Source organism: Harpia harpyja, chromosome Z (genome assembly GCF_026419915.1).
Source record: "Harpia harpyja isolate bHarHar1 chromosome Z, bHarHar1 primary haplotype, whole genome shotgun sequence".
NCBI classification, from domain to species: domain Eukaryota; kingdom Metazoa; phylum Chordata; class Aves; order Accipitriformes; family Accipitridae; genus Harpia; species Harpia harpyja.
Window position 1 is genome coordinate 59,340,503 of NC_068969.1, and position 25,883 is coordinate 59,366,385.

The window sequence follows — 25,883 nt, forward strand, 5'->3', positions numbered from 1 at the left end:
CATTTGCATTAACTGTTGACTGGCTGCCTTTTCAAAAAGATACATGATAGGGAAACAATTTAATGTGATTTGTTTGATTTTTTTGATTTCGAAGTTGAATTAGAAGTTGAAGGTCCTAGAAATGAGGGAGTGGTGTTACTTGAAAAGGGAGTTCTTTGTGTAGATGAAGTATGTGTCTAATTCCCTGGTAGCTGAGCTGGTAAGAGTACAATAGTTCCCTGAAAAACTGAAGAGAGTGTTCAGTTTTTCATAGCTTTTTTCCCAAATTGTGACATGTTAGATGGAATTTTTCCAGTGCAACATTCGGGAAGACTTCAGAAGAAATACTCTGCTATCTCTGAGGCCCAGGACAGACAGAAATGCATTTGGGCTCGTTAGGAAAGTCTCTTGGAATATTTCTTCATGAGAAATTTTCTAGTTATGTAACATGCTCTTGGGATTTGAAACTTGGCAGAGGCCTGGACTCTTGTGCCAGTGTTCTGACTTACCATTCCCATGGAAATCCATTTCAATTAGAGTAAAGAAGAGCCTTTAAAAATCAAAGTAATCAAAAAAGAAATCAGAATTCAGAAATGCTGGAAATTGAAAGCAACAAACGTGGTGTTTTCTGCATATCTTGTTGCTGGCTGATTTACTTGTAGTTTTAACTACAGGTTACAACTGTAATAACTGTGTCCTGTGTTTGCACCGGAGCTAAAATTAGGAGCTTTGTATACCTGATGATGTCCTTTCTCCCCAGAACAGACAGTGTGGAAGAAGAAGGTTTTGAAAATGAGCATAGTGTGGACAAGAGCAAGTGGCGTGTAGATGGTGATAGGGGCTGGGAGCTGTGGAGATGCCTAGGCAAAGGTAATTAGAGGGAGCAGTTGGGAAAGGAATACCAAGATGGGACGAAGTATGTGGTAGTGCATCTTAGTTTTAAAAGACAGAGAAGAAAAAAAGAGTCAGAAAAAATTGCAGCGTGTCCCCATGGGAGGCACAACAAATTAGCATAGAATTCCTGTGCTGTAAAGCTTGGTGTAATTTGCTTACTGGATGGTACTCCAAAAAAGCAGAACCTAGTTTTCCAGAGAAACATTCAGATGTGTAGATGTCAAATTTGCCTCTTATTTTCTCAGAATCTTTGCCTCATTGATTACAATGATACTGCTGCTTGTGATAAAGCAAGTTGAGGTTCCTTGGAAAGTTTCTTTCTTTGTGAAAACCCTATCAGATTGAGACATGATGTATCTAGAAAGGGAGCAAAACTGTGATATTGTGGAATTGAAATGTCTATTATTACTATGTATTCTCTATTATTACTTTATAATCTCTATATTACTAAATATTTCCTTTAAGTTTTTTAAAAAGTTGGTGTGGTGTCTCTGGCTGCTAATGGCCTTACTCTGCACATATAAGAAGAAAGGAACATAAATAAAACGCTGAACGTTAACATGGTTCCTTCTTGGAAAAAAGACTGGGACAAATGCTTACTAATTGGAGCAAGACCAAGAAGGACAGGAAGAGAGAAAGTTATTTCTTGGACCATCAAATATATATTAACTTCTTCATTTTGTTTGGGCAAGTCACTCCTACTGGTTATTAATGTAAGTTGCAATAGTAAGCACTTAATCAGCTTCAGGGAGATGGGAGTTGTGGAAAGCTCTGTCACATCCCAGTTTCTCAGGATGACGACTCAGGTTCGCCGATTCCCAGGTCAGGATTAAAGTGAAACAGCACCAGGGATCCTTTAACTCACAAAACGCAACTTTTATTCGCTCGCAAGAAGAACTGGCATGAAACTACGTCAGTAAACTGTGTAACATGGGCTAACCATATGTCACCAAACATATACTACAGGCCTTGCTTATTTGGGGATCACTTCAGGGAAGAAAATAAGGAGAGCCCTTCCATTGAGTCACGAGGTTCAGAGTGGACCCCCTTGCTTTCTAGACTTCTCAGAGAGGAGCCTAGGGGCAGATGGATCCTCTCCTAGTCCCAGACTTGGTCAGCAGTAGAGAGAGAGAGAAGACAAAGATTTCACCAGTCCTGGGTCCCGCGTTGGTCCAGCCGGTTGAGGGGTCCAGTTCCAGAAGGGCGTGCCTCCCTGGGGCCCTTTTATAATCTCCTTGCCCCTCCTTCGGGCAGGCACTCAAACTCATTAGACTTATTAGGTGTCGTGCACAGTCTATGCATCTAGAATCTTCTTGACTTTGGTGCATGCACAGTTTGTGCTTTCAGGACCTTCGGGAAACAGGTCGGTGGGCTTGGGGGTCGTTTGGGGAGTAACTTCTCCCTCCCTGCAGACATGACCATCGTTTGACCTTTCTTCTTGGTGCATGCATCATGAAGATGATTTCTGTATCAGCTCTTCACAGGGCTGCTCAAGATGGGGAAGTTTGGCTTTAGAAAAGTGCGGTCTCACTTCCATGGGGCCCTCTCTCCCAGCTGCATCTTCCTGTCATTTGTGCAGCCTCAATGTTTCCATAGAAACCGTCGTCTTTACCAAAATTCTGAAAGGAATGTTTGAGACATTAACTGTGCTTCCGTCAGGCCGTCACAAGCTCATACACAGTAACAAAGTACTACTTTGGCTTTTCTGGCTTCTCTCCGAGACCAATTTTAATTGTATTAGGTTTTCCCATTTTAGTAGATAAGCTGTCTTGAGAGAGAGATTGGGCTTTCCCTTGAAATAATTTCCTAGAGATGGCTTGATCATACGCCTTTAACCATGCTTTTGGAATTGATCCTGTTTGAAACAGGTATTTGCAAGGTCAGTTCCTAAGTAGGCAGTGCCTCATGGTTATCTTTTGCTTTATGGCTAGATTGAACATGCAGTGAAAAAAAAAAAAAAAAAAAAAGAGGTATATTTAAAATTTTGGTTCCAGGATCTCGCTGACATTGTTTCATGATAAAAGTAGGAAACTGGAAAAAGTTGGTCATAAATGCATGCTCTGGATTGCTGTTTCCTATCTGTGTTAAAGGCTGCATGAGTCAGACAGCACTCCGACATTTTTACCACTGAAGCGTACTCTTCTCCAGGCTAGACTGTGTGGAAGCTTTAAGGCTTTTTTTCTTTTTTCTTTTTTTTTTTCTTAATAAAAAATTCTTTGTATAAATTAATGCTGGGTTTGGTGGGTGATGCCAGGAAGAAACAGGAGGGAGGCAACAAGCTAAGGTTTAGAGTTTAATGTTTAAAGTTGTGCTTCTGTGTTTGTTTTTTGTTGTAATGATGACGACAAGTTTATGTTGTAATGGTGACAATAAATTTAAGCCAAAGAAAGCACTTTATTCATTGCATCCAAAAAGAAGTTGCCAGACAGTTTGTATAAGCAGTCTTTGATTTTTCAGAGTGTTAATGAGATTCTCAACAGAAGACGAATTTCAAGAAAATCAGTTTAATAGTCTAGTTACAAATAGAGGAAAACAAATGGCTTGAAATTTCAGGTAGCTTTTGAAAAATAACTTTCAGGAGACTCAGAAACTCAAGACAGCTGAATCTTCAAAACGATTAATATAAAGTCCTGCAAGGATGGGAATAGAGCAGTATGAAGGGTATCCGTGTGCCCTTATTTGCTCATATCTGGCTTTTAATGCAGTTGTGTTGGTTGCTTCAGCTCCCACACAGCTGATAATAAAAACTGAATTCCATGAAAAGATTAATTTATTTTTTATTAATGGTTTGTGGCTTGCCAGTTTTATTTTTGTGTTCTAGGATTGATTTACTTTCAGTAAAAGTCAGCCTTGAGTTATTGAAATACTTGTTTTCTTTCCTTTTATACCTATTTGCATATGCTTTTAAGTAACTATGTTTGGATATCTTTTGGGGTTATGATACTGCTGTTAGCTTCCTTTTGTAAATTGACAAGAACAGGAAGAAAGTTTCCTTCTTTCTGGTGGATACTGAACTTCCTGGAGGAGAGGCTTTATCTGAAAAGGCACTGCTGTGTTTTGACTCCTGGATAGTATTTTCTGTGGCGGCTCTCACTCCGCTATATAGCTGCATAAATGAATGTTATGCTTCACTCTGGATCGGCATCAAATGTGCATAACAGGGTGAGAGCATTCTCTACTGGTCTTGTGCAGGAGGACACCTGGTGAACTAGCCACCAGGGAGCAGCAGGGGGATTGTGTAACTAACTGCCAAGCAAAGCTGCCACAGGGGCCAGACACCATAAACTGGAGATGCTGTTCGGAGTGTGTTGGCAATAGTGTCAGTCTTTTGCAGATTTTTAATCCAGAAAATGAGGTTCTTTTTAGTTTGTTAATGAATTATGAATTCCTTTTGATACCTATCAGAGATAATTGCAGTGTAGGAGCTGTGAATCTTAATGTGTAGCAGAGGAGAAGAGAATGGAAAATAAAACACTGCTTGTCTTTAATCTCTGTGTCTCAAAGCATCAACCTTTGTCTCTCAAGTATCACTTTCTGTGTAGGTAAGTCTTCTAAGAGTCCTGTAATACAGCAGCTAAGAGGAAGTATGTTTTTGTGATGTAGCAGCAGAGGTAGAAGCTGCAATTTAGGTTGATACCAATTCTTCAGAAAATAATCTCAGAATTATTTTGTTACGAGAGAAGATCTAAGGACAATACTGCTCAGACAGGAGGAACTGATTCTTGTTGTTGTACATTTGTACATTTGGTTCAAACACCTGACTGCCAAGTCCAGTGAGAGTAACCTCTTCTGAATCTGTAGACCTTGTCCCCAGCAGCATGGAAATGATCTGCAGAACATATGTATAGACAGATCGCTGATTGTGGGAATAAGGAGGTTTTTGGAAAATTGTTCCCATCCCCACACAAAGGTTGTCATATGTGTTAGGTCGTATTTCTGTATGTCCAGGGAGTAGTTGAGGTGGTTCAGATTCATGTATCTTTTATCAGTAATCCCACAGGCACTTTTATTTCTTTGCTTTCTTTTGCAAATACCCTTTTAAAAAGGGTAAAAAGGAGGACCCTGGGAATTACTGACCAGTCAGCCTCACCTCCCTGCCTGGTAAGATCACGGAACAGATCCTCCTGGAAGCTATGACTAATCATATGGAAGACAGTGAGGTGATTAGAGACAGCCAACAGCTTCACCAAGGGCAAGTCATGCCTCACTCATCTAGTGGCCTTCTACAATGGAGTGACTGCATCAGTGGACAAGGGAAGAGGTACAGGTACAGATGTCATCTACCTGGACTTCTGTAAAGCCTTTGGCATGGTCCCACGCAACATTCTTGCCTCTCAATTGGAGACATTTGATGGGTGGCCTCTGGCTCAACACCCATGTGGAAACCAGTAACAAAGTGGTGTCCGTCAAGGGTCCATACTGGGACCAATACTATTTAATACCTTCATCAATGACATAGTAGGATTGAGTGGAACCTCAGCAAGTTTGTGGATGACACCAAGTTGAGTGGTGCAGTTGATAGGCTTGAGGGAAGGGATGCCAACGAGACAGAACTTGACAGGCTTGAGTGGGCCAATGTGAATGCCATAAAGTTCAACAGGAACAAGCAGAACGTCCTGCACCTGGGTTGGAGCAATCCGCAATATCAGATTGGGGGTTGAATGGATTGAAAGCAGCCCTGCAGCAGAGGACTTGGGGGATAGTGGTGGATGAAAAATTGGGTGAGCCAGCAGTGTGTGCTTGCATCCCAGAAAGCCAATCCTATCCTGGGCTGCATAAAAAGAAGTGTGGCCAGCAGGTCGAGGGAGGTGATTCTCCCCCTCTACTCTGCTCTCATGAGACCTGACCTGACCTATGCAGTAGTACTGCATCCAGCTCTGGGGTCCCAGTACAAGAGACGCATGGACCTGTTAGTGGGTCCAGAGGAGGGCCACAAAAATTATCAGAGGGCTGAAAGACCTCTCCTGTGAAGAAAGGCTGAGTGTGTTGGTGGTGGTAAGCCTAGAGAAGAGAAGGCTCTGGAGTGATCTTATTGCAGCCTTTCAATACTTAAAAGGGGGCTCGGAGGAAAGATGGGAAGAGACTTTTTACTAAAGCCTGTAGTGATAGGACAAGGGGCAATGGTTTTAAACTGAAAGAGGGTAGATTTAGGAATGTAAGGAGGATATAAGGAAGAAAGTTTTTACGATGAGGATGGAGAAACACTGGAACAGGTTGCCCTGTTTTGGGTATTGTGGAGAGTTGTGGGTGTCCTGTCATTGGAAGTGTTCAAGGTCAGGTTGGATGGTGCTTTGAGCAACCTGATCTAATGAAAGCTGTTGCAGCCCATGGCAGGGAGGGTGGACTAGATGATCTTTAAAGGTCCTTTCAAATCCAAACCATTTTATGATTATTTGAAATTAGCTTGTGCCCTATTGAATGTAAACCACAGTGAATTTCCCTGGGGACTACTTGAGCAGTCATCTGATGCAGGGCTTGTGGTTGCAAAACTCTTAAATGGTCTCCTAGTCTCGATTTACTTGCATGTTTGACACTTGCATGAGATAGCAAGAAACAATGTGATTTTTATGAACTCAGTTCATCAGTGACAGGAGGATACAAAGATAACAGAGAAGGAATGGTCTAACTCTATCCTGTAATCAAACTTATCTTTGAACAGCTTCTATTTATAAACAGTGTATACTAAATACTTATGGTAGAAGTTTTACACTGGAGTGGCAAATGGGAATGATGTTATAAACAGTGTCATATTGTATCCAAATTGAAGAAGTGGCTTTTAGATTTATATTTTGAAGTAGGCCTTGATTGAAAACTAAAATGCCATTTGTGAGGGGATAGTAGAAACCTGCTAATAGATGCATAATTGTGGGAGCATTTTTTTTTTTTAGAATAGCCTTATAATAACAGATTAGAACTTCCTCTATGGTATCACTTTAGGAAAATCACTTCTTAGTCTCAGATCATAGAAGTTGTCCTCAGAATAGAAAGTGACTTCCTACTTTTGGCCCTATAATTAAATAGCTTATTTGACATAAATAGTGCTTTTACCTTACTGCTTTACATAGTTGGTTTTTGTCTGTGTCGTACTATTACGAACCAGACATAACAACCTGCTAACAGATTTTGTTGACACTTTGCTGTGTAGTCTCATCAGTTACACTCCATCTCCTGACCTTTTGAGTACTAAGAGTCATGGTAAAATAGTGAGAATGTGTTTATGTGTGTAATAGTACTTCTGCATTAACCTAATTTCCTGAAGGTATTATTGCTGCTGTAAAATTTTTCCCTGGATGACTTCTTGCTGAACTGCTGCTTGAATAAGCAGTAAAAAACTGATCCCCAGAGCAAAGCATACAGCTGTCAATAAGCTTAGGGGAAACGTTCCTTGCTTTTGTATGTGCACTGTAAAGATATGAAGATACAAATTTTAAAATATTAGTTTTGCACTTGCATGAAATCCAAAATAGAATCTGAGTAATGTCTGAGATGAAAAACGCTAACAGTAAGGACTTACTTCTGATGTGTTTCAATATTTCTTTAAATAACAAAGTTGAATGTTGAAGAATGTTCCAAAAGTCTGTTTCTCATGTACAATAATTTCATTTTTGTAGGGAGTTTTACAGTGCATAGAGACAGAATTTATAAAAGTAGACATGAATTCCCTAACACCTTTGATTTCAAGAATTCTTTAAATGTTGGCAGAGATGTTCATTTTATTTGAAGCCTGACTGAATGTCAGTTATTTGCCCTAGGCACGCTGGTTAGTATAGTTTATGCATATAAATCTTGTGTGGAAATTATTTTAATAATTTGGCAATAAAACTTTATATGCTCATTGAAAGCCTTTTCTTATCCAGTAATACTGCATTGTTAGTTGAGGAAAAATTTTCTGATGTTGTACTTGATATCTGACTTTAGCTGCAAATCTAGGGTACATGGGCAAGCATGTTGCTGATGGGTTGGATCCCTGAGACACTTTAGTGTGGAAGTGACTCAGATTTCCACACAGATATGTGCTTACCTTAGAAATATGCAAATCCTTTCAGAATTTGGACCATGCAGCGTGAAGCTGGATGGCTACCAAAGCAGTGGCCTCTCCCTGTGTGACACTGCTACAAAGGGGGTGAAACAGTGTGGTCGAGCCTGTGAGTTACCAGTCCATCTGAAGCGTAGCTGTTCCCACTCTTCACTAGAAAAGATGGAGCTGCTAAAGTTAATGCAGAAGGAGGAGGGCGACAGCTAGGCCACAGTGGTTTCCTCTATGAGGTGATGGGGCCATTATTATAAGCTTGTTTGCAAGCACAGGAAAAGAGTGTGTAGATGGGGTTATATTCCAACCACTACTGTGAGGGCCATTTTGTGGACAGTTCCTGGAGTAAGCAGTCCAGTTTGTATTTGTAAATTTAAATTATTACATTTAAATCAGATGTTCTTTGCTTGAAGTATTGAAGTATTTATGCAGACTTGTAGAGAGAGACACAGCAGAAACCTCAGGTAAAAAGGTCCTTCTTCAGTACTGATTTATAGATGAGCTCTGTTTATGAAGCTTAGAGGCCTGCCTCAGTATTCAGGCCTTTTGCTGTGTTAAGGTAACTTTCTTTGTTCCTTTTTTAAGTTCTGCCATTGTTAAAAATATATCAGACATTAAGTTTTTAAAATACAAAGTCTTTCCTTTAGGTTTCTTTCCTGTTCTCCTAAAACATCTGAGAGGTGTCATTCAGTCAGGAGTGTGACTGGAAGGTCTGCGTAACTTACATGAAATAAACACGGGCCCAGATTTCATTGTGAGTTTACAGTTGTATCATTTTCATCCCATTTCCTGCTGATTATTAAGCACGCAGTGTGTTTTCCTGATAGCTGAAGGAAAAGCTGAGGGAGCTTTTCTTGCAGACTCTTACCATGTTTTCTGATGCTTAGAAAAGAAAAGTTTTCACTGGGTATGTGGAATTGAGGACAGCATCCCTCAGCTGGGCATTATGGTGAGAAGGGGCTGGCAGGTTTACCAGTGAGGTTGATGATGAGACAGTGGGTGGACCGGGGAGACCACAAGTCAGAAAACACTGGCAGACCTATGCTGTCTGCAGTTGAACAAGAGTATGGATTTCTTGGCAGGTAGAGGAAGCAGGAGGAAGGGGAGAAGAGAAGTTTAGGAGGCATTTTACTTTTTTTCTTGTCTAGTGACTTTAGGCTGCTTCCTGGCTAGGATGTCATCCAGAGCCTCTTAGATATGTGTACTATATGCTCAGGAGTCGCTTAAAAGTTAACAATGGTGTGCCATACCACAGAAATTAAAAATATTAGCTCTTCCCAGTATGTAATAAATTCTTGCCACAACAGAAGTTAAAATGAATGCAAACCTCTGGGAAACCTGGGGAATTTCAATTTTTTTGAATTTATAAAAAGAAGAGTGGAGGAAAAGAGGGAAGAATGACAATTCTAATATGCATTATATGCTGCTTGCACAGCTGCAACCCCCAGGCAAGATGCAACATGTTTCTTCTTCATGGTCAGAGTTGCATGCGTAGGAAGAAAAAAAAATTGGTAAGTGCTATAATACAGTTAATTTGTAGCCATCTCATACTTGACCAGTCCAAGTAGCTGTATCATGTCTTGAACTCACCTCTAACTTTTTCATTGTAATAGCAAAATACTCTGTTTACCTGTTAAGTAACTTCTTGACTGCAGTTTGAAAGACTCTTGAATTAGAAGGAACATCTAAAATCAAAATAGTGTGTCGCAAACGGAGGAGTATTGTTGACTAGCAGATGATGGACATCTGCAGGAGTGGTTTGCATTACTTTCTTTTGGAAGTTTAGGCTCCTGGAACACTTCTTGATTCTTTTCCTTGCATCTTTTCAAGTAGACTGGCCATCCATGGTTGTATCTCACCAGAATATATATACTCTACTCAACTCATAAGCTTTTTAAAGGGACTGGTTGATTAACAGTCTAAACTCCCTCCAGTTCAGACTTTGTTTCCATGCATTTGCTACTTTGCAAACTCTAGCCTGCAAATCTAATACTTACCCCAGTACTCTTCTGATGATGTGTCACGGTTTAACCCCAGCCAGCAACTAAGCACCGTGCAGGTGCTCACCCACTCCCCCCCCCGCCCCCCGCCAGTGGGATGGGGGAGAAAATCGGGAAAAGAAGTAAAACTCATGGGTTGAGATAAGAACGGTTTAATAGAATATAAAAAGAAGAAACTAATAATGATAATGATAACACTAATAAAATGACAACAGTAATAATAAAAGGATTGGAATGTACAAATGATGCACAGTGCAATTGCTCACCACCCGCTCGATCAACGCCCAGTTAGTCCCCGAGTGGCGATCCCCCTCCCCCAGTTTATATAGTAGATGTGATGTCACATGGTATGGAATACCCTGTTGGCCACTTTGGGTCAGCTGCCCTGGCTGTGTCCCCTCCCAACTTCTTGTGCCCCTCCAGCTTTCTCGCTGGCTGGGCATGAGAAGCTGAAAAATCCTTGACTTTAGTCTAAACACTACTGACTGTGAGAAATGCACTCACGCTGAATTTCCTGAATTTTACAAGTTTATTATAGAACAAAGGCAAACAGCGCTGGGCGCATGGTCAAAACCAGAGGCGCGCCAGTTATACCCGAACTCGCCTTTTTATACACTGTGTTCGTGGCATTTCAAAGGGGTTATTTTAATATTTCAGGTATCTATTAACATAACTCCACCCCAGACCACCCCCCCTTGCACGCGTCTCTTGTGGTTCGGAGGGGCCTTCGGGGATCTGCAAGGGATGAAGTCAGTAGTCTTCCTCTGGCGGCCTTCGGAGATCTGCAAGGGATGAAGTCAGTAGTCTTCCTCTGGCTGCACTTTTCACCCTGTCGTTTTCCTCTAGTCACACTTTTTAATATTTTCACATTAAACTCCTGGTTTTCCTTTGTTCTTCTCGTATCTTTCATGTCAAATAATCTTTGACCCCCAAAATGCTGTTCTCATGCTAACAAATCACTCCTTATCTTCTTACTTGTGTTCTCAATTTTACTCGTCCTTGAGTCCATATGTCTGTTTTTCTATGTTTTCACAAATCTATCTATACATCCTTTGATTACTTGAGTTACAGGATGTCTTATCTCATCAAAAGAAACTACATATTCTGCTTGTGCCCATTTATTGCCTACAAACTATAAAATACAATTGATGCCTGGAATATATTAACTACATATTTCCCGTGTTAAGGCCTAATTTAGTGGCAGTGAGGCAAACATCCTTTCGGGATGTAACTTATGCAGTAGTTAGGCAAATTTCTGTGTTCTCATTTTGCGAAAGCCAATATACATTTCACATGACCAACAACTGAAAACATCAGTGTTGCCAACATTCTTCTTGTACTGAACTCAAAACATAGCACTGTACCAGCTACTAGGAAAACAATTAACTCTATCCCAGCTGAAACCAGGACATTACGCAAGTTAGTGAGGCTCAACAGCATCATTCTAAAGTAAGTTTAGTAGTACAGGTGGCATACACAGATGTTTTCCTAGTCAGACTGGTGCTGGGGAGGGGAGGCAATGAGTGTACTAATCAGTATCATTCATTTAAGCGATGAGATACTTCAGTAGCTCTGAAATGACTGAATTAAAAGGATTGAACTACCACCTCTTTTTTTCCCTTGGACTAGCATTGTGTAAGTTTGGACTGTTTAATATTGGCAGGCATGAAGCAAGCCATTCAAACCTGATGTTGATTCTCATTTTATTACAATGCACAAGTTAAGCAGAAACCATGAAATTCTGAAGATTCTTTTTGCTGTTCAGTTTAATGCGTGGGTTTAGAAGCAAAACAATCCCTTTCCTGTCATAGCTGGGGAGTGCAGCACTCTTTCTTTCTTGCTTATTACAAGACCTGATGTTTTTCCCGGAGTTTAAGCCATAATGTTAAGCAAGGTATCTCACTTAGACTTCAAAAAGGGAGTGTGTCGTGGTTTAAGCCCAGCCGGCAACAAAGCACCATGACGCTGCTCGCTCACTCCTCCCACAACCCCAGTGGGATGAGGAGGAGATATTAACAAAAACCTCATGGGTGGAGGCAAGGACAGGGAGGGATCACTCACCGATTATGTTCACGGGCAAAAACCAGACTCAACTTGGGGAAAAACCAAAATCAATTTAACTTGTTACCATTCAAATCAAAACAAGGATAACAAGGAGTAAAACCAAATGTTAAAACACCTTCCCCCCACCCCTCCCTCCTTCCCGGCTCAACTCCACTCCCGGTTCTCTCCACCTCCTCCCCCCAGCGGCACAGGGGAACAGGGTACGGGGGTTGGGGTCAGCTCATCACACGTTGTCCCTGCCGCTCCTTCCTCCTCAGGGGGGAGGACTCCTCGCTCTTCCCCTGCTCCAGCGTGGGGTCCCTCCCACGAGAGACAGTCCTTCACAAACTTCTTCATATAGAACTGCAGCCCGTGGGAAGGACTCACGTTGGAGAAGTTCGTGAAGGACTGTCTCCCGTGGGAGGGACCCCACGCTGGAGCAGGGGAAGAGCGAGGAGTCCTCCCCCCTGAGGAGGAAGGAGCGGCAGGGACAACGTGTGATGAGCTGACCCCAACCCCCGTACCCTGTTCCCCTGTGCCGCTGGGGGGAGGAGGTGGAGAGAACCGGGAGTGGAGTTGAGCCGGGAAGGAGGGAGGGGTGGGGGGAAGGTGTTTTAACATTTGGTTTTACTTCCTAATATCCTTGTTTTGATTTGACCTGTAGTAAACTAAATTGATTTTGTTTCTTCCCGAAGTTGAGCCTGTCTTTTGCCCGTGAGCATAAGTAGGGAGTGATCCCTCCCAGTCCTTATCTCAACCCATGAGCCTTTCTTTATATTTTCTCCTCATCCCACTGTGGCCAGGGAGGGAGGAGTGAGCAAGCAGCTTCATGGTGCTTTGTTACCAGCTGGGCTGAAACCATGACAATATGTTATCCCAGAGGCGATACCAGCATCGCTGATGGGCTCAGCCTTGGCCAGAGGCAGGTCTGACCTGGAGCCGGGGAAGCTTCTAGCAGCTTCTCATAGGATCCACCCCTGCGGCCACTCCCCCACTACCAAAACCCCACCACACAACCCCAAAACAGAGTGAAAAATAATTTAACTGCATTTAAAGTTGTAAAAGACAAATTCAAGTTTGTCCTTGAGTCTTTGAGACTTTGTGTGTCTCTGTACTACATATAGATAACGTGTGTACACACGCACACACATATATATACACAAGCACATATGTGTGCATCACTTGAAGGGCATTACTCTGTACCCTGTCCTGATACTATTAATGCTGAAGGGGTGGCTGATCTGATGTTTCATGGATGCCTATGGTCTTTTAGATGTGTCTCAGCGTAAGTTGAGGCTACAGTTTTGTCACCTAGATATTAGAAGCTGTGAGTCTGAGTAAACAAGCTGACTGTTACAAAGTGCCCTGTTACTTGCACAGCAGGGAGACTGCTTTGGATCCCGGGAGAGAGAGTTCAGGCTGGGATGTTGCTTGAGGAGATGATGGGCCTTAGACCTCATAGTTGCACCTCCTGAACACTGCAGCAAGGAAATGCATTTGGGAACTTGCTGTGGGCAGTGGCCCACATGCCACATTCTATCGCTTACACAGGAGTCTTACTAGCATTTTTCCCCACTCTCAGTCAGCTTTGTAGCAGAGGTAATGCTTCAGTCAGAATTAAAGCCTTGCTTGTAATAGCCCTAGGATCTGCTAGCCCTAAGGTGCAATAACTCTTGAGCTGGTCTGAAATTCAGTGTAAATTTGGGGATATGAAGGTAGTTTAACTGAGTTTTTATCTACTCCCTGCAGTCAGGGCAATGTAAATTGGTTTATAGTTCCTTGCAGTCCTCCAGCATTGTTTCCCTGTTAAACCACAGTTGAAAACCGTTTGGTGATGCAGATTCTGACTGTTGATCTTCCTTGCAGGTGGGTGAAACATGATTAACCTTTCTTCAGGTCTGTCTCGGTGTAATCTCTTTCTCAGAAAGAAAATGCTTTAAGAACATGATAATTATTAAAAAGTGCCCAGTTTGGGGGGGGGGGTGTTAAATAAAATTTAAGAAGTCAGGCAAACTATAGGATTTCCTGTCTGTATAACTCAATATTATAGATTGCACTGTTGTGGCGCAGAGCCTTTAGCTGGTAATCCTCTGTGTCGGTGTCCCCAGATCTGTTACCTCTGCTGGCCCCACTCAAGGGACTGCATTATCAGTGCTGTCTTTCAAAGAAACGCTTTTCCAAGGCTGCTTTTGGTGAGCTTGTTGGTGAGATTAGCCACCTAGTTGGTGCAAAGCAGCCAGGATGTCTGTAAAATCTTTACTTTTGACAGTTAAGGGATTGTGTCTTATATCTTGCTATTGTACTGTAGGGTATTAGTAAGTAGTTGACCAGAAATGAAACAAATATGGTATGAAGATCATGAAAGACACTGGTTTTAATTTTGGTTGTTTTGGTTTTTTTTTTTAGAAAGCATTGCTGTACCCTGTGCTAACTGCATTTGGTTGTCTGTGGCTCTGTTTATAGAACAGTTGAGTATGATTGAAACATGTAGATAAACCCAAGCTAATTTTTTTCTTGGTAATGTAGATATGTTAGAATTGAAGCTATGGCAACATGAAATCTAATGGGCTGCCCAGGTGTCCTATGTTGTACTTACTAACTTAAAGCTGTACTATTGCAGCTGTGTTGCTGCTGCTGGTATCCATTATAGCTAGAATAAAGCCAATTTATCATTGTGATTGTGTATGTGATCACTGTTCTTGTAAAGCCTATAATGTAGCCTGTAACACAAGGTCCACATTTATGAGTTTAATTTAGTAGAGAACAAGTTTTAGGTGATGTTGAGGTTAGATGTAGGCTCTGCACCACCTCTGGAAATTTCTTTCATTATCCAAATGCATAGATGCCCAAAACAAGTTTATATGTATTTGTTGTAATTTGGCAGAACGGAACTATTTTAATTATTTGCTGCCTGTCTTTTTTATCTTAGACTAATCTAAGAGGTCATATTTTACTTCAGTTCTGCCTCTGGGGTAACACTGTGTTAAGGATAAGGCTTGACATCTTTCAGCCCATTACCCCATAACATTTTTAGCTTGCCTTTCAGCTTGAATTGATTCCAAATTTCAAGAAAGCATATGGGTGTTCCTAGTGAAAACACTTGTGTTTTGTACCAGTCTAAATCAAATGGGAAGGGAACTTTGCATGTTTTGAACAGTTTAAAACTGATCGTCTTTTCCCTTTTCACCCTGAAACTTCAACTATGTAGTGATTTCTTCTTTGTTCTCCCTTCCTACAAGAATACACAGTATGAGTATGCTCTGCTGCTGTTCAAGCCAGTACAGCCAGAGTCAATGACCCCTATGGCAAAATAACTTCTTTTTTCTGAAGTGGGAAGTCAAAAAGAAGCTAATTTTATGAAGTTCTGTGTTTGGGGCCAAATAATTTTTTTTTTTTTTTTTTAGGTACAAGAATCATTGTTCAAAAATCAGCTTGTGCGTTTGTGGGGTTTTTTAAATTGACAGTTTTGTCTGAACAGGCCACCTAGCCAGCTAACTCACTAAGAACTCAGGAATTCAGTCTTTACATCAGCATTGACAAAAGTTTCACCAAGGAATCTAACCGGCATTCCTTATGTAATTTTATGACAAAAGTCTTGATTGTGCCTTGGACTGTATACTGATCAATTTGCAGAGTGGAAGTAGTGTTTTGTCCAAAATTATCAGTTGGAGGTTAAGTGATTTTTTTAATTTTTTTTTCTCCCCTCAATGAAAAGAACTAAATCAATTTTCATGTTTGCCTAAGAACTATGAAAAGAACTAAATCAGTTTCATGTTTTTATGTGTCTTGTTGATTGTGTTACAATCAGAAAGGCCTTCAAGCTGTCTGTTGTTGACTTTTCTTCTCCAGTATTCAGTTTACTGCTTCTTTCTCTTCTCAGTACGTTACTTCTTAAACTTTGTTGGTGGCTTTAAGGTAACTCTGGCTTGTCAGAAGTGCAGAGTAGTGCAGAAGTGCAGGTGAATTCTCAGAAGCCAGAGTTCTGCTGCATCATGATCTCCAGCAACATTTTAAACAAACAAAAAAAAGTCTAAACAACAACAGCCTATGGCTGGCTGCCTGCTTAAACAATTATCTTCTTTGATCAGTTCTGTCCAGGTCCAAAACAACACATGGACTGCAAAGCTTTATGACAAACTTTTTCTGGGGAATTTGTTGTAAATGTTACAGAATAGGACTACTAACATTTCAAAATTATAACAGAAGGACCACAAGGAACTTGTGGAGAAAAGTTCTAGGTAGATCTTCCATAAGGAAAATCATGAAATGGTGTAGCTTTACAAATCAGAGTCTTCTCCTTGCTTCTTAAGAATTGTTTTGCTCAGTATTTGCAGGAAGAAGTCATCTTAGGGAAGCATAAATTCAACAATAGCAGTTACCCCACTCCTGTACTTTCTGAGCAAGGAAACAGCACATTAAATAAAACTTTACAGTGTGAGTAAGAGTTCTGTAAATCTGTTTGAGAATCTGTATGGATAGAGTCAAACATTAGTTTTGTCTTCCTCCTTGGCCAGAAGTCTCAGGACTGGGGTAAGCCTTTGTAGAGATGTGCTGTCCCTTTTTTCCTAGGCATAAAGAAACCTGTGGAAGGACCTTACGCAGGCAGAAATTCCACTGTAAACAAGAAGGGGTATCGTTAAAACTGTTCTGCTTTGACCTTGGATTTTTCCACTCTCTTATTCTTAACATAGCACTGGAAAGAGACTGCTGTTTTGTGGCTACCCAGGGTGCTGAAATTTTCTGTAGTAAAGGATATGGGACAGGACTCCACTGCCTAAACATGAAGTGTGTAGCTTTTCCTTATTTATATGTGTGTGTATGTACTTCACTGCATATGTTTGGTTTAGACTGATGAACTAGTTCTAATTTTATTCTGTTAAATGTTTAGAAAAAATATATATGTGAAGACATTGTTGGCAGACTGTGCAAAATGTGTCTCTGATGCTTGTTTCGTTACCAGAATTGCATGCTTGACTTGTCCGACATAGCTGTTCAGCAACTAAATCTCTCTTCTGTGTGGGGAAAAAAGAATGTTTGCTAAATTTGTCTTTATTTTTAGCTTTCACGGAAATTGGGTTATCATTTTAATGGTTTTTTTCTTTCTCCCCCCCCCCCCCCCCCCCTTTGTAGGTAGCATTGGTACATCCTTTCAATGCCACTCAATCCATCAAGATCATATTTGTAATGATGACGGTGACAAGGTGAGGCTTACATAAATGTTTCCTTCACAAGACGCATATGCATTGGGGTTTTTTATGTATTGCTTTTACTATACAATCAGGTATAGCAGTCAGTTTTCAGGGTTACTGTTTGAACTGTCTCTAGCATATTAAGAAATATATTTTACTCAAGACAATCCTTCAGTCAGTTAAGGAGAAATTTGTCTTTAGTACTGTGCTTTTCTTTTTGCTTGTATTCCTTTGGTATTCTAAACATTTGTGATTTGCCATATTGACACCCTCAGTTAACAAAGAAAGCAATGGTTTTGCTACTTTTTAGGTAAGGTAGGATGTCTTCTTGCTTCTGACTTCAGAGGTTAGAGCCTAGCTAAGTGTTCAAAGGCTTTTTGCAGTAGCTGTATTTTCCTGTTTTGGAGCAGGGAACTTAAGATTTTATAGATAGGAAGCTTCTGTTCAGTGCTGCAGCCTTAAAATACCAACCTGTCTAGTAGTGTGCAAGCATTTTCCTAACCTTTTTTTGACACATTCTCAGATTGGCTTGCTTTGAGGCAGTAGAGTGCTGGATGTTAAATGTTCAATGATATTTGGATCAGTACTGTAAGTGTGGCATACAGAAGGGAAAAGTTTTGACATTGAACTGCTTGTGAGACTTGCTTTCATGTTCCTGTTATTGTTTATGGTTTTACCTTAAACCTCACTGTCTGTAAATAATGCAAATTGATTAACATTAGTTCAACATGTAACATGTATTATTAAATTGTTTGCAAGTATGCCACTTTATAGTAAACTAACTTTTTAGCTTGACGTGCCTGGAAAAGGGCATGTATTTGTCAAATTTTAAATGATCTTTCTTGGAAAGTGGAATGCGACCTGCATGGCAATGCTTTGGTAAGTGCACAAATCCATGTGTTTTGAAATCATGGAGCAAGTTAATTTTATAGTTGTTCCAGCTTATCCTAGAGCTAGATTCGTTTTCAGTGCAAGTTTCTTTTACTGCTCTGCTGCCTTGTTTTCTTTTTTCCCTCTCACTCTGTTTTCCCTCCTTTTTTTAAAAATTTAATTTTATTTTTAGGTACCATCCTAGATTTGGGGGCTGGTTTAACCTACAGGTATTAGTCAAACATGCTATCCAGAACATGGCAAAATTATTTTAAGTTTCCAGTTGATTAACTGGTTAACTATTTTCAATAGTATTCACTGCTTTGGTTTTGGTCCTTGTGCCCTCTGTTCCTGGAAGATTCTTGGGTAAAGAGCAGGTGGGGGAAAAGTCATTTCAGAGCCATCCTAGTGCACCAACTAAACACTGGCATTCCCTTTTAACATTCTTCCTTTTCTGTCATTACATGGAAGATCACCTCTGTGTTTGATTGTCTTCCCTTAGTTTTATTTCATGTCAGGGTAATTAAAACTGGTTTAAGTTTTGTTGCAAATTCTGTTTGTTAGGTGCTTCACAGGTTTGAGGGGAGGGAGTAGGAAGGGGTGTGGCAGCTTATGTGATTTAAATTTCAGAAGAGTGCATAGCCTTTTGAGTTGTTTGGCACACTACCTGCCTCCATATGGATAGAGGAACTGGGCCACAACTTTACTTTTTTGTGTATTTCAGGGTGGTGGGATTCTGCACAAAATGAGAATTCCCAACTGAAGAGCTGACTAAAGTGGAGCTAGTATAAAAAGCAGAAAGAATGTGTTTTAGGTATATTTCAAAGATATGTTTTCCCTCAAAAGTCAGTTTTATTTGGTAGGAGCTTTTATTTTTCTGTGAGAATACATGAAGCTGTTTGCTTTGCATTTTATAGGAAATTCTAGTTGATCCCTTGATTAAAATGACCACTTATTTGGCAAAACGGTGAACAATCTTCAGAACAGACATCGGTGCTCTTCTCAGATATGCCACTGAACTCTGTGCTCTTGTTTTGAAAGAAAAGATAGAGCACCAATGCTCAGTTAGTGTCCCTGGGGGGTATAGGCCGACTGGATGTCTGTTGTTCTGTTTTTTAATTTTTTGAAGGGCTTGTGTATACGGATATACTTTTTTTTTTAATCATAAGTAGTGCTTCCTAAAGCAGTTGGTTACAGTACTAGGGTACAGTTGCAATTCTTTACCACTCTTTGCTTGTATTTCACATATGCCTATGTTTTTGTGTCAGTTTTTGAACTGGTTTTTAGTTTCCAGTGTGAATTACTTTGAAAAAGAGAGTTCTGATTTATTCTGCCATTACTAAGAGACAGCATCTGTTCATTTTGGTAGGAATATCATTTAAAGGTAAAATGCCTGATTTCACTGATTTATTTATCTAAAAATTTTTATTAATTGTTAGACTTTTTTGTATTCATACTAGAAACTTTATGAAAAGCATGCCTTCAGAATAGTTTGGCATCTCTTTGATTACTCAATACGCATGTTTCAGTGAAATAATTTACCACTCTGTGCCTGGCCATGTGTAACCAGTTTTTGCATTACAGGAGAAATGTAGAGGATATTATTTGACTCACAATCTGCATGTATTTTACAGTAGGCTGTCCACAAGCCCAGCCTTCATTTCCTGGACAACAGCATTACAAAAGTTCTATACCACACATGCTAAGGGAATGTTGCAACCTTAATGAAAACAATTCCCCGGCTTCCAACCCAATTACTTGATTTTGTTGACTTGGCACATGAGAACTTGAATTCATGTTCAGTGACATCAGCAGAAAACCAAAGTCTAAGATTTTTCATGTGTGGCCTCACTGCATTAAGTATGTGTCATTGTTGCGAGCATTATTGGTAGTACCAAGAACCCGTTTTATTTTGTAGCAACGAAACCAGTACTTTGCCTCTTCTTTTATAAAAAGATCTAGTATAGCATAGATACAGAGTAAATTTCCCATTTTACCTGGTGTTGCAAAGTTGTTATAATTGAGGTACATCTTAAAATAATTGCTGCTTTGGAGGTGGGAGCTTTTAAGCCTCAGTGCATGAGTCAGGGGACCCTTTTTACATGTTTGTAATTTCTTGGATTTTTCTTTGAAGTGTAACATGCTGTATGTGTTTAATACCTATGATTTTTAAATGAGTGAAATACTTAAAGCTGGAATTGTCATTCTTAAAATATTAAATAACAGAATAAATTTCTTTACAAAGCACAGCATTTAAGGAATGGTATTTGTAACAAGGAACTATTATTCCTTGGAATATTACTTTGCTTTAATGTCCAAGCAGCAGTTTCCTACTAGTGTAAAACAGAGAGATAGATGCAACTATATTATCCTGCACAGCCTTTCAATCATATTCAGTTTATTTAGCTTTAAAAATACTTTTTGTCCTTTGGGTGGTTGTTTCACCAGTGGCGTACTTTCATTAAAGGACACTTGCTCAATTCGAAAAGAAACTCCGAAGATGCAACTCTTAACTACTCCTGGGACATCTCTTCTCAGAGATGTCATCAAGTTACTTATTCCTTAGTTCTCATGCAGTTAAAAACCAAATTGACCACCCAGTAGTAATTTTTTAATAAAAGCACCACGGGAGCAATCCAATGGCATTTTTTCACTACCATTAAGGTGTTGGAAATTACTATTATTTCTAAATATTTACCTTGCTTTACTCCTTTTTAATTTACTTTGTTATTTTACTTTCATAGTATTATTCCTATTAGACTTGCTTTCTTATAGTATGTAAGGAATTTCTTTTTGCTTGGTACTTATGACCCAAATACATAACTACATGATTTGATTCACTATTTCTAACCTTTGAGCTTCTTAGTTATAGTTAGTACATCTTCCATTTCTTTAGTAATTTCTTGTTCCTGAACTTACTCACGTTTGTCTGTCTCAATGGGCACCCAGTCCTCAGTCTGTAATCCAGAGGGCTGTCAACTCTTCAAAAAGATGTTTTTCACAAGAGGGGAAGTATTTTACAATTTCTAATCCTAAAAAAAAAAAGATCCAGTTCTTTGTTTTCCTCTTTGGATGGTGCAGTTAGGTAGGATAAGCCTAACAGACTCATCCATAGCTGAACTCAAAATTAATCAGGAATTCAGATATTTTAAGGACCATCACACATATTTATATGTGCTCTATAAAATATGATTACATGCACCTCTTGTGGGGGACAATATGTAGAAAAACGGGAATATTACAGGGAATTTCTTTTCCCCCCTCCACTTCCAAAACTGGAAAAAATTCTTGTCCAGTTAGGACAGCACTAATTTATTCCTCTTGGTGTGTGTCGTCTGCGCCTCCCCCTAGTTAATTCTGCCTATTCTTACTGAGTAGATTCATACCTTTTTCATTTCACATCTGGCAGCTGCAAGAATGTAATTTACTGATTTTAAACCACTTTCATGCCTGGTGAATTGTCTCCTTTAGAGCATTAATTCTTTGTATCTACAGCAGATGGTTTATTTTGTTTTCCTGGATCACATTTGTGGAAACATTATTAGACTGAAGTAGGGAGAACGGAGGTAGTTTTGATAGGTGAAAATAGTTAGGGTGATGACATCTTATTTAGGGGGAATAGCTTAAGTAAATCAGTTCTCCGATACCTCATTTGTTCCCTTTGCTGAGCAGTTCTGCATCAAGAGATAGTCTCCCTGTAGCACTGGTAGCAAAAGGCTGATCATGTTTCTCCAATGACTCATCAGAGGTCAGGTGACGTTGCTTCCGTGGGTTTTGTTGACTTTTTCTAGTCGGTCTCACCCCCTCCTCCGTATCACGAAAGCAGATGAAAATCCAGAGCCCCTAAGTATGAGCTGAGCAGACGGCAGGCGGCCGTTGTTGAGAGGCTCGATGGCTTTTATGATGCTTCGTTTTTGAGAAGAGAGCCCCTAGTGCCCCCCGTTCCGGCGAGTACCCCGCCGGTGGGGGCAGCACGTACGCCCCAGGCGCGGCCCTCCCGCAAGCCTGCTTCCCGCCCGCCTCTCGGGGCTCCTTCCTGCTGGGCGCTTCAGTCTCGCGCTGCCGCGCACGCGTCCGCAGGCTTACCCGCCAGCTGCCGGCGACTGCTCGCTCCGTTTCGTTTATAGCGGTGGCGGGCGGAGCAGCGTCGCGGCGGGGAGGTGCCGTCGGAGCGGGAATCCGCCTGGCCCCGCCCCCCGAAGGGACCCGGCGCAGGCGCAGCTCTAGCTGCTGGGGGGAGAGCACCGACCTGCGCCCTGCTTCCGGACTCGCCGCTGCGCGGGCAGCGGGCGCGAGAAGGGGCGTGGAGCGAGAAACCGAAACTAAAAGGGGGCGGGGCAGCCCCGCCCCCGGCCGCTGACCAGGGGAAAGGGAGAGCGGCTTTCACGCCAGCGCGCAGGCGCTGAAGGGTTCCGGGTTGTCCCGCCGCCGCCGGCGCGTGTGTCGGCTGCCTCGCCTCGTCTTCCGGCCGTGGCGGTGACGTACGCGGGCCGACCCCCCTGCCGCCCCCAGGTGCAAACAAAGAACGCGCCGCGTCGCTGCCTGTGGGGCGGGGCTAGCGCCTTCCGCCCCGCGGGGCTGGGGCGGCTGAAGAGTGACGTCACCGGCCGACGGCGGGGTGCGCACGGGGCTGCGGCATCCCGGAGGAGCGGAACATGGCGGGCGGCGGCGGTCGCGGGCCGCGGGAGCGAGTGACGGCGGCGCGGAGGCAGAACGGCCGAGGGGCACGCGGGGGACTCGCCCTGTGATGGGCGGGGGACGCCGGGCCGACGCTCCCGGAAGCGATCGCGCGGGCAGGCGGTGGAGGCGCGGCCCGGGTGGCAGTAGCGGACCCCCCCGGCCGACACGACAGAAGGCGGCGCGGCAGCCTTGACGGTGACTGCGGGGCGCGCGGAAGAGGCGGGGGCGCGGCCCCGCCGTGCCCCGCGGCCCCAGGTAGCGGCATGGGGACGGCAGGTAGGGGTGCAGGAGGGGGGTGGGCCCGCTCGGGGTGGGGCCTCACCGGCACCGCCTGGTGCCCCCGTGTCGGCAGCGTTGAGCCCGGCAGCCGAGGTGGGGAAGGGAGCGATCTTCCGGCAGTAGGGCAGAGGGCGCCGCGGGGCGCCTTCGTGCAGGAGTCGGCTCTGTTGGGCTGCTGATCGTAAAGGTAGAAGGTGAAGGAGACCGCGCGGCCTGGGCGTGAGGTCGCCGCAGGGAAGCCTGAGCGGCCCCGTGTGCCCGCAGCAGCCTGCAAGGAAGGTGGAGGAGACCTCGGCGAGGTTAATTCGGGGAACATAAGCATTTGAACCTGTTAAAATTGCTTTATCTGCTTTGGCAAAAGGTAGAACTGGAACATAAAAATCAGCTGATTTTCCAGAACTGAATTGCTTTGTGGTGTTCCCGAGACGACAAGCAGGTTCCATGTGCTCCGTGCAAGGAGTTAGCAAATATTTCTGAAGCACCCCATTCTCAAACTAAAATGAAGTTTCTAGGTGTCTTTAATCCTCTCAAGTTAGTTGAGAAAGAACAACTGTTCATGGAAGCATCGATGTTAGCAAGCATACATTTTAGGGCATTCTGTTAGTATTTTTCCGTATATATAAATTAATTCCTAGTCCTGTATAGAATGAAGGGGATTTTTTTATACTTAAGACCAGAAGGATGCTTCTTGTTTCCTCAAGAACTGTATTTTAAAACTGATTATGCGTTAAGATGCTTTCTGGAGACATCCATTTTAAGTTATTTGATTTATTTATGAGTTACACAGAAGTTCATTGAACTCTAAGTCATGAGAATGTTTATGAATGTATAGCATTTGGATTTGGAAATGGATTTTTGAGAGCAGTATTTGGAGCAAATGCATAATGTTCTAATAAGTTCTTCAAATGTATAGTGAGGCAGCTGGAATGGTAAGATGAATGACACTACTAATAGCCTGCCTTATTCAGGTATTGCTTACTACTTGATTAGGTGTTGCTGACATGCTTGTTCTTAAATGCCATTCACCGAGGCAACTACTTTGCTTTCAGTTGCCAGATTTATGGTATTTATCCACATCCTGGGGATTTTGCTATTTATTGGCCCAACAGCCTCCTTAACTGCTTCATAGCACTACATGAATGAAAAATACAAACCTTTTTTCCCTTCAAGGGGGTACTGCAGCTGTGGTATTAGAGGCTTTCTTGTTCTGAGAAAGAGGGGAAAAAAATCCCTATGGATACTTATGTGTGCAGTAAGAAAAAGGAAGGGTGCAGTCGTTAGAGGATTAAGTATGAGACAGGAGAGCAAATAGCTGCCATGGCAGATATAATGGTTAGTGAAAGTTGATAATGTTTTTGATCACCAAATCTCTAGGGAAAAAAAACTATGCTTACATAGAATACCAGTGTGAAGGTTTCCAGGGATTTGTTACCAGCAGATAGTACTTGTTAAGAGTGGTAATTGTAAGAAGAGAAGTGGTATATAAATAAAAGGGTCTTACAAATAAGGCATCTCAATATTCTCCTATATGAAACTTCCTTTGTCATCTCCCTGACTTGTAGAGCAGGTTAAACTTTATTTGCTGGTTCACTTCGATATTTTTAATAAAAGTATAATAAATACTAAATTGAAGTTGCAAGTTGATCAGTCCTTGCTTTCTGCCTGCAGTGGTGTGGGAGTTACAGTATATAATTGTCTTCTCTTTTTATGAAAGATATGGTTTGGCTTGGAAGCTGACATCAGTGGCATCAGTGCTATTGTGATTTGTGAAGTTTATGCATCAGCTTATGTAAATACATTTTTTCAATATGGTTTATTGACATAACAGGAGATAATTTATATGATTTAAAGTGATATTGTTGATGAAGTCAAGTTACTTTTTCAACTCTCTTAATAAAGCCTTTAAAAATTAAAAGGCCTCTATGCAAGCTTTTATTAGAGTATAAAAAATGGTGCAGTTATGAAGATAAGTTACTTCTTCAGGCCTATTATTGAATTGAAACTTAAATTGTAGTCTTGTTGCGTTTCAGAGCTGTCGTACATGTTTGTCCATGGAAACTACGTGGGCTAAATTCCTAGTGAATCTAATGAGATTTTGTACAGAGCAAGGCTTAGACTTCTAAAGGTTTTCTGACTTAGTCTTTGTATGTAGCTCCACCACCCCCACCCCTCTCCCCAGAGGGATTTGAAATGTAGGAATAAGGGTACAGGTAGGATGTGAAATTTCTTTTTTTCCTATTTTTAGTCAGAGAATTGTTTTGACTGTGGAGGACTGATTCTTGAAACTTCTGGGAAGATAGGTTTGACTTAACCAGTTCATGCAGAAATACAGCTTATGGTTTTCTTCTCTATGTAAGCGTCTATATCAAGTTAAATAATCTAACATGGCATATTTAAATTCTGTTGTGGGCAAAGCTTGTCTAGGTCTCTGATTTATCAGGATGATTTTCATGGTTTTTACTCTGCAGCTTCACTTGGGAGTGGGTAGTTTCCTGTTTTACTAAGCTCTCTGAAAGATCACTGAGACTCCCTTTGCTTTTTGGTGCCCTCTACTGATTCTGTTTGTCAGAACAGCGAAAGCTAGGGCTTTTTTGTCTTCAACGGCAGTAAAATGTTAGCAGCAGCAGCTCTTTAAAAACGGTGGGAAGGGAAAAGAAAGAAAGGAAGCCCTTTTGCACCTCAAGTATTTTGTTGATTGCTGTCCAACCAGTTTGTCTGGATTGCAGTGGAACTGTTCCTCATCTGATAGAAAAATAGTTAAGCAGTATAAATCTGCGTCACCTAGTGGCTTCTATAGGCATTCCAGCTGTAAAAAGACTGGTGCCTTTCCTCTTCTTCTCTTAGAAGAATAGAGACTTTTTCTTTTTAGTGTCCACAGTTCCTGGTTCTCAGTGAGCACATTTCAGATTTGCCGTCCCA

At 41.6% G+C, this 25,883-nt stretch overlaps 1 protein-coding gene and 1 long non-coding RNA gene across 10 annotated transcripts in view; one reads left to right on the forward strand and one right to left on the reverse strand.

Moving 5' to 3' along the window:
* The window catches only part of RNF38 (ring finger protein 38), a 129,584-nt gene that overhangs the window by 51,486 nt on the left and 52,215 nt on the right, over positions 1-25,883 (forward strand). For 5 of the 7 annotated variants that reach the window (XR_008233657.1, XM_052778132.1, XM_052778133.1 and 2 more), the window contains one exon: positions 17,077-17,147. The exons of 1 other annotated variant lie outside the window; for it this stretch is intronic. Coding sequence is in view for 4 of the 6 variants with exons in the window: in XM_052778132.1 (XP_052634092.1) it covers positions 17,077-17,147 (71 nt within the window). In the remaining 2 variants the exon portion in view is untranslated. Of the gene's footprint in view, positions 1-17,076; positions 17,148-22,428; positions 22,941-25,883 lie in introns of those variants that run through there. One more of the 7 variants, XM_052778135.1, reaches the window with a different exon arrangement.
* On the reverse strand, positions 587-22,293 carry LOC128137308 (uncharacterized). Of its 3 annotated transcripts, XR_008233660.1 has the most exons (4): positions 22,092-22,293; positions 21,392-21,812; positions 20,929-21,037; positions 587-2,492 (listed from the first exon to the last, which is right to left on the reverse strand). It is a non-coding gene; the product is annotated as an uncharacterized LOC128137308 (long non-coding RNA). The 3 variants fall into 3 exon arrangements; XR_008233659.1 differs by lacking the exon at positions 22,092-22,293 and having other exon boundaries at positions 21,653-22,080; XR_008233658.1 differs by lacking the exon at positions 22,092-22,293 and having other exon boundaries at positions 21,392-22,080.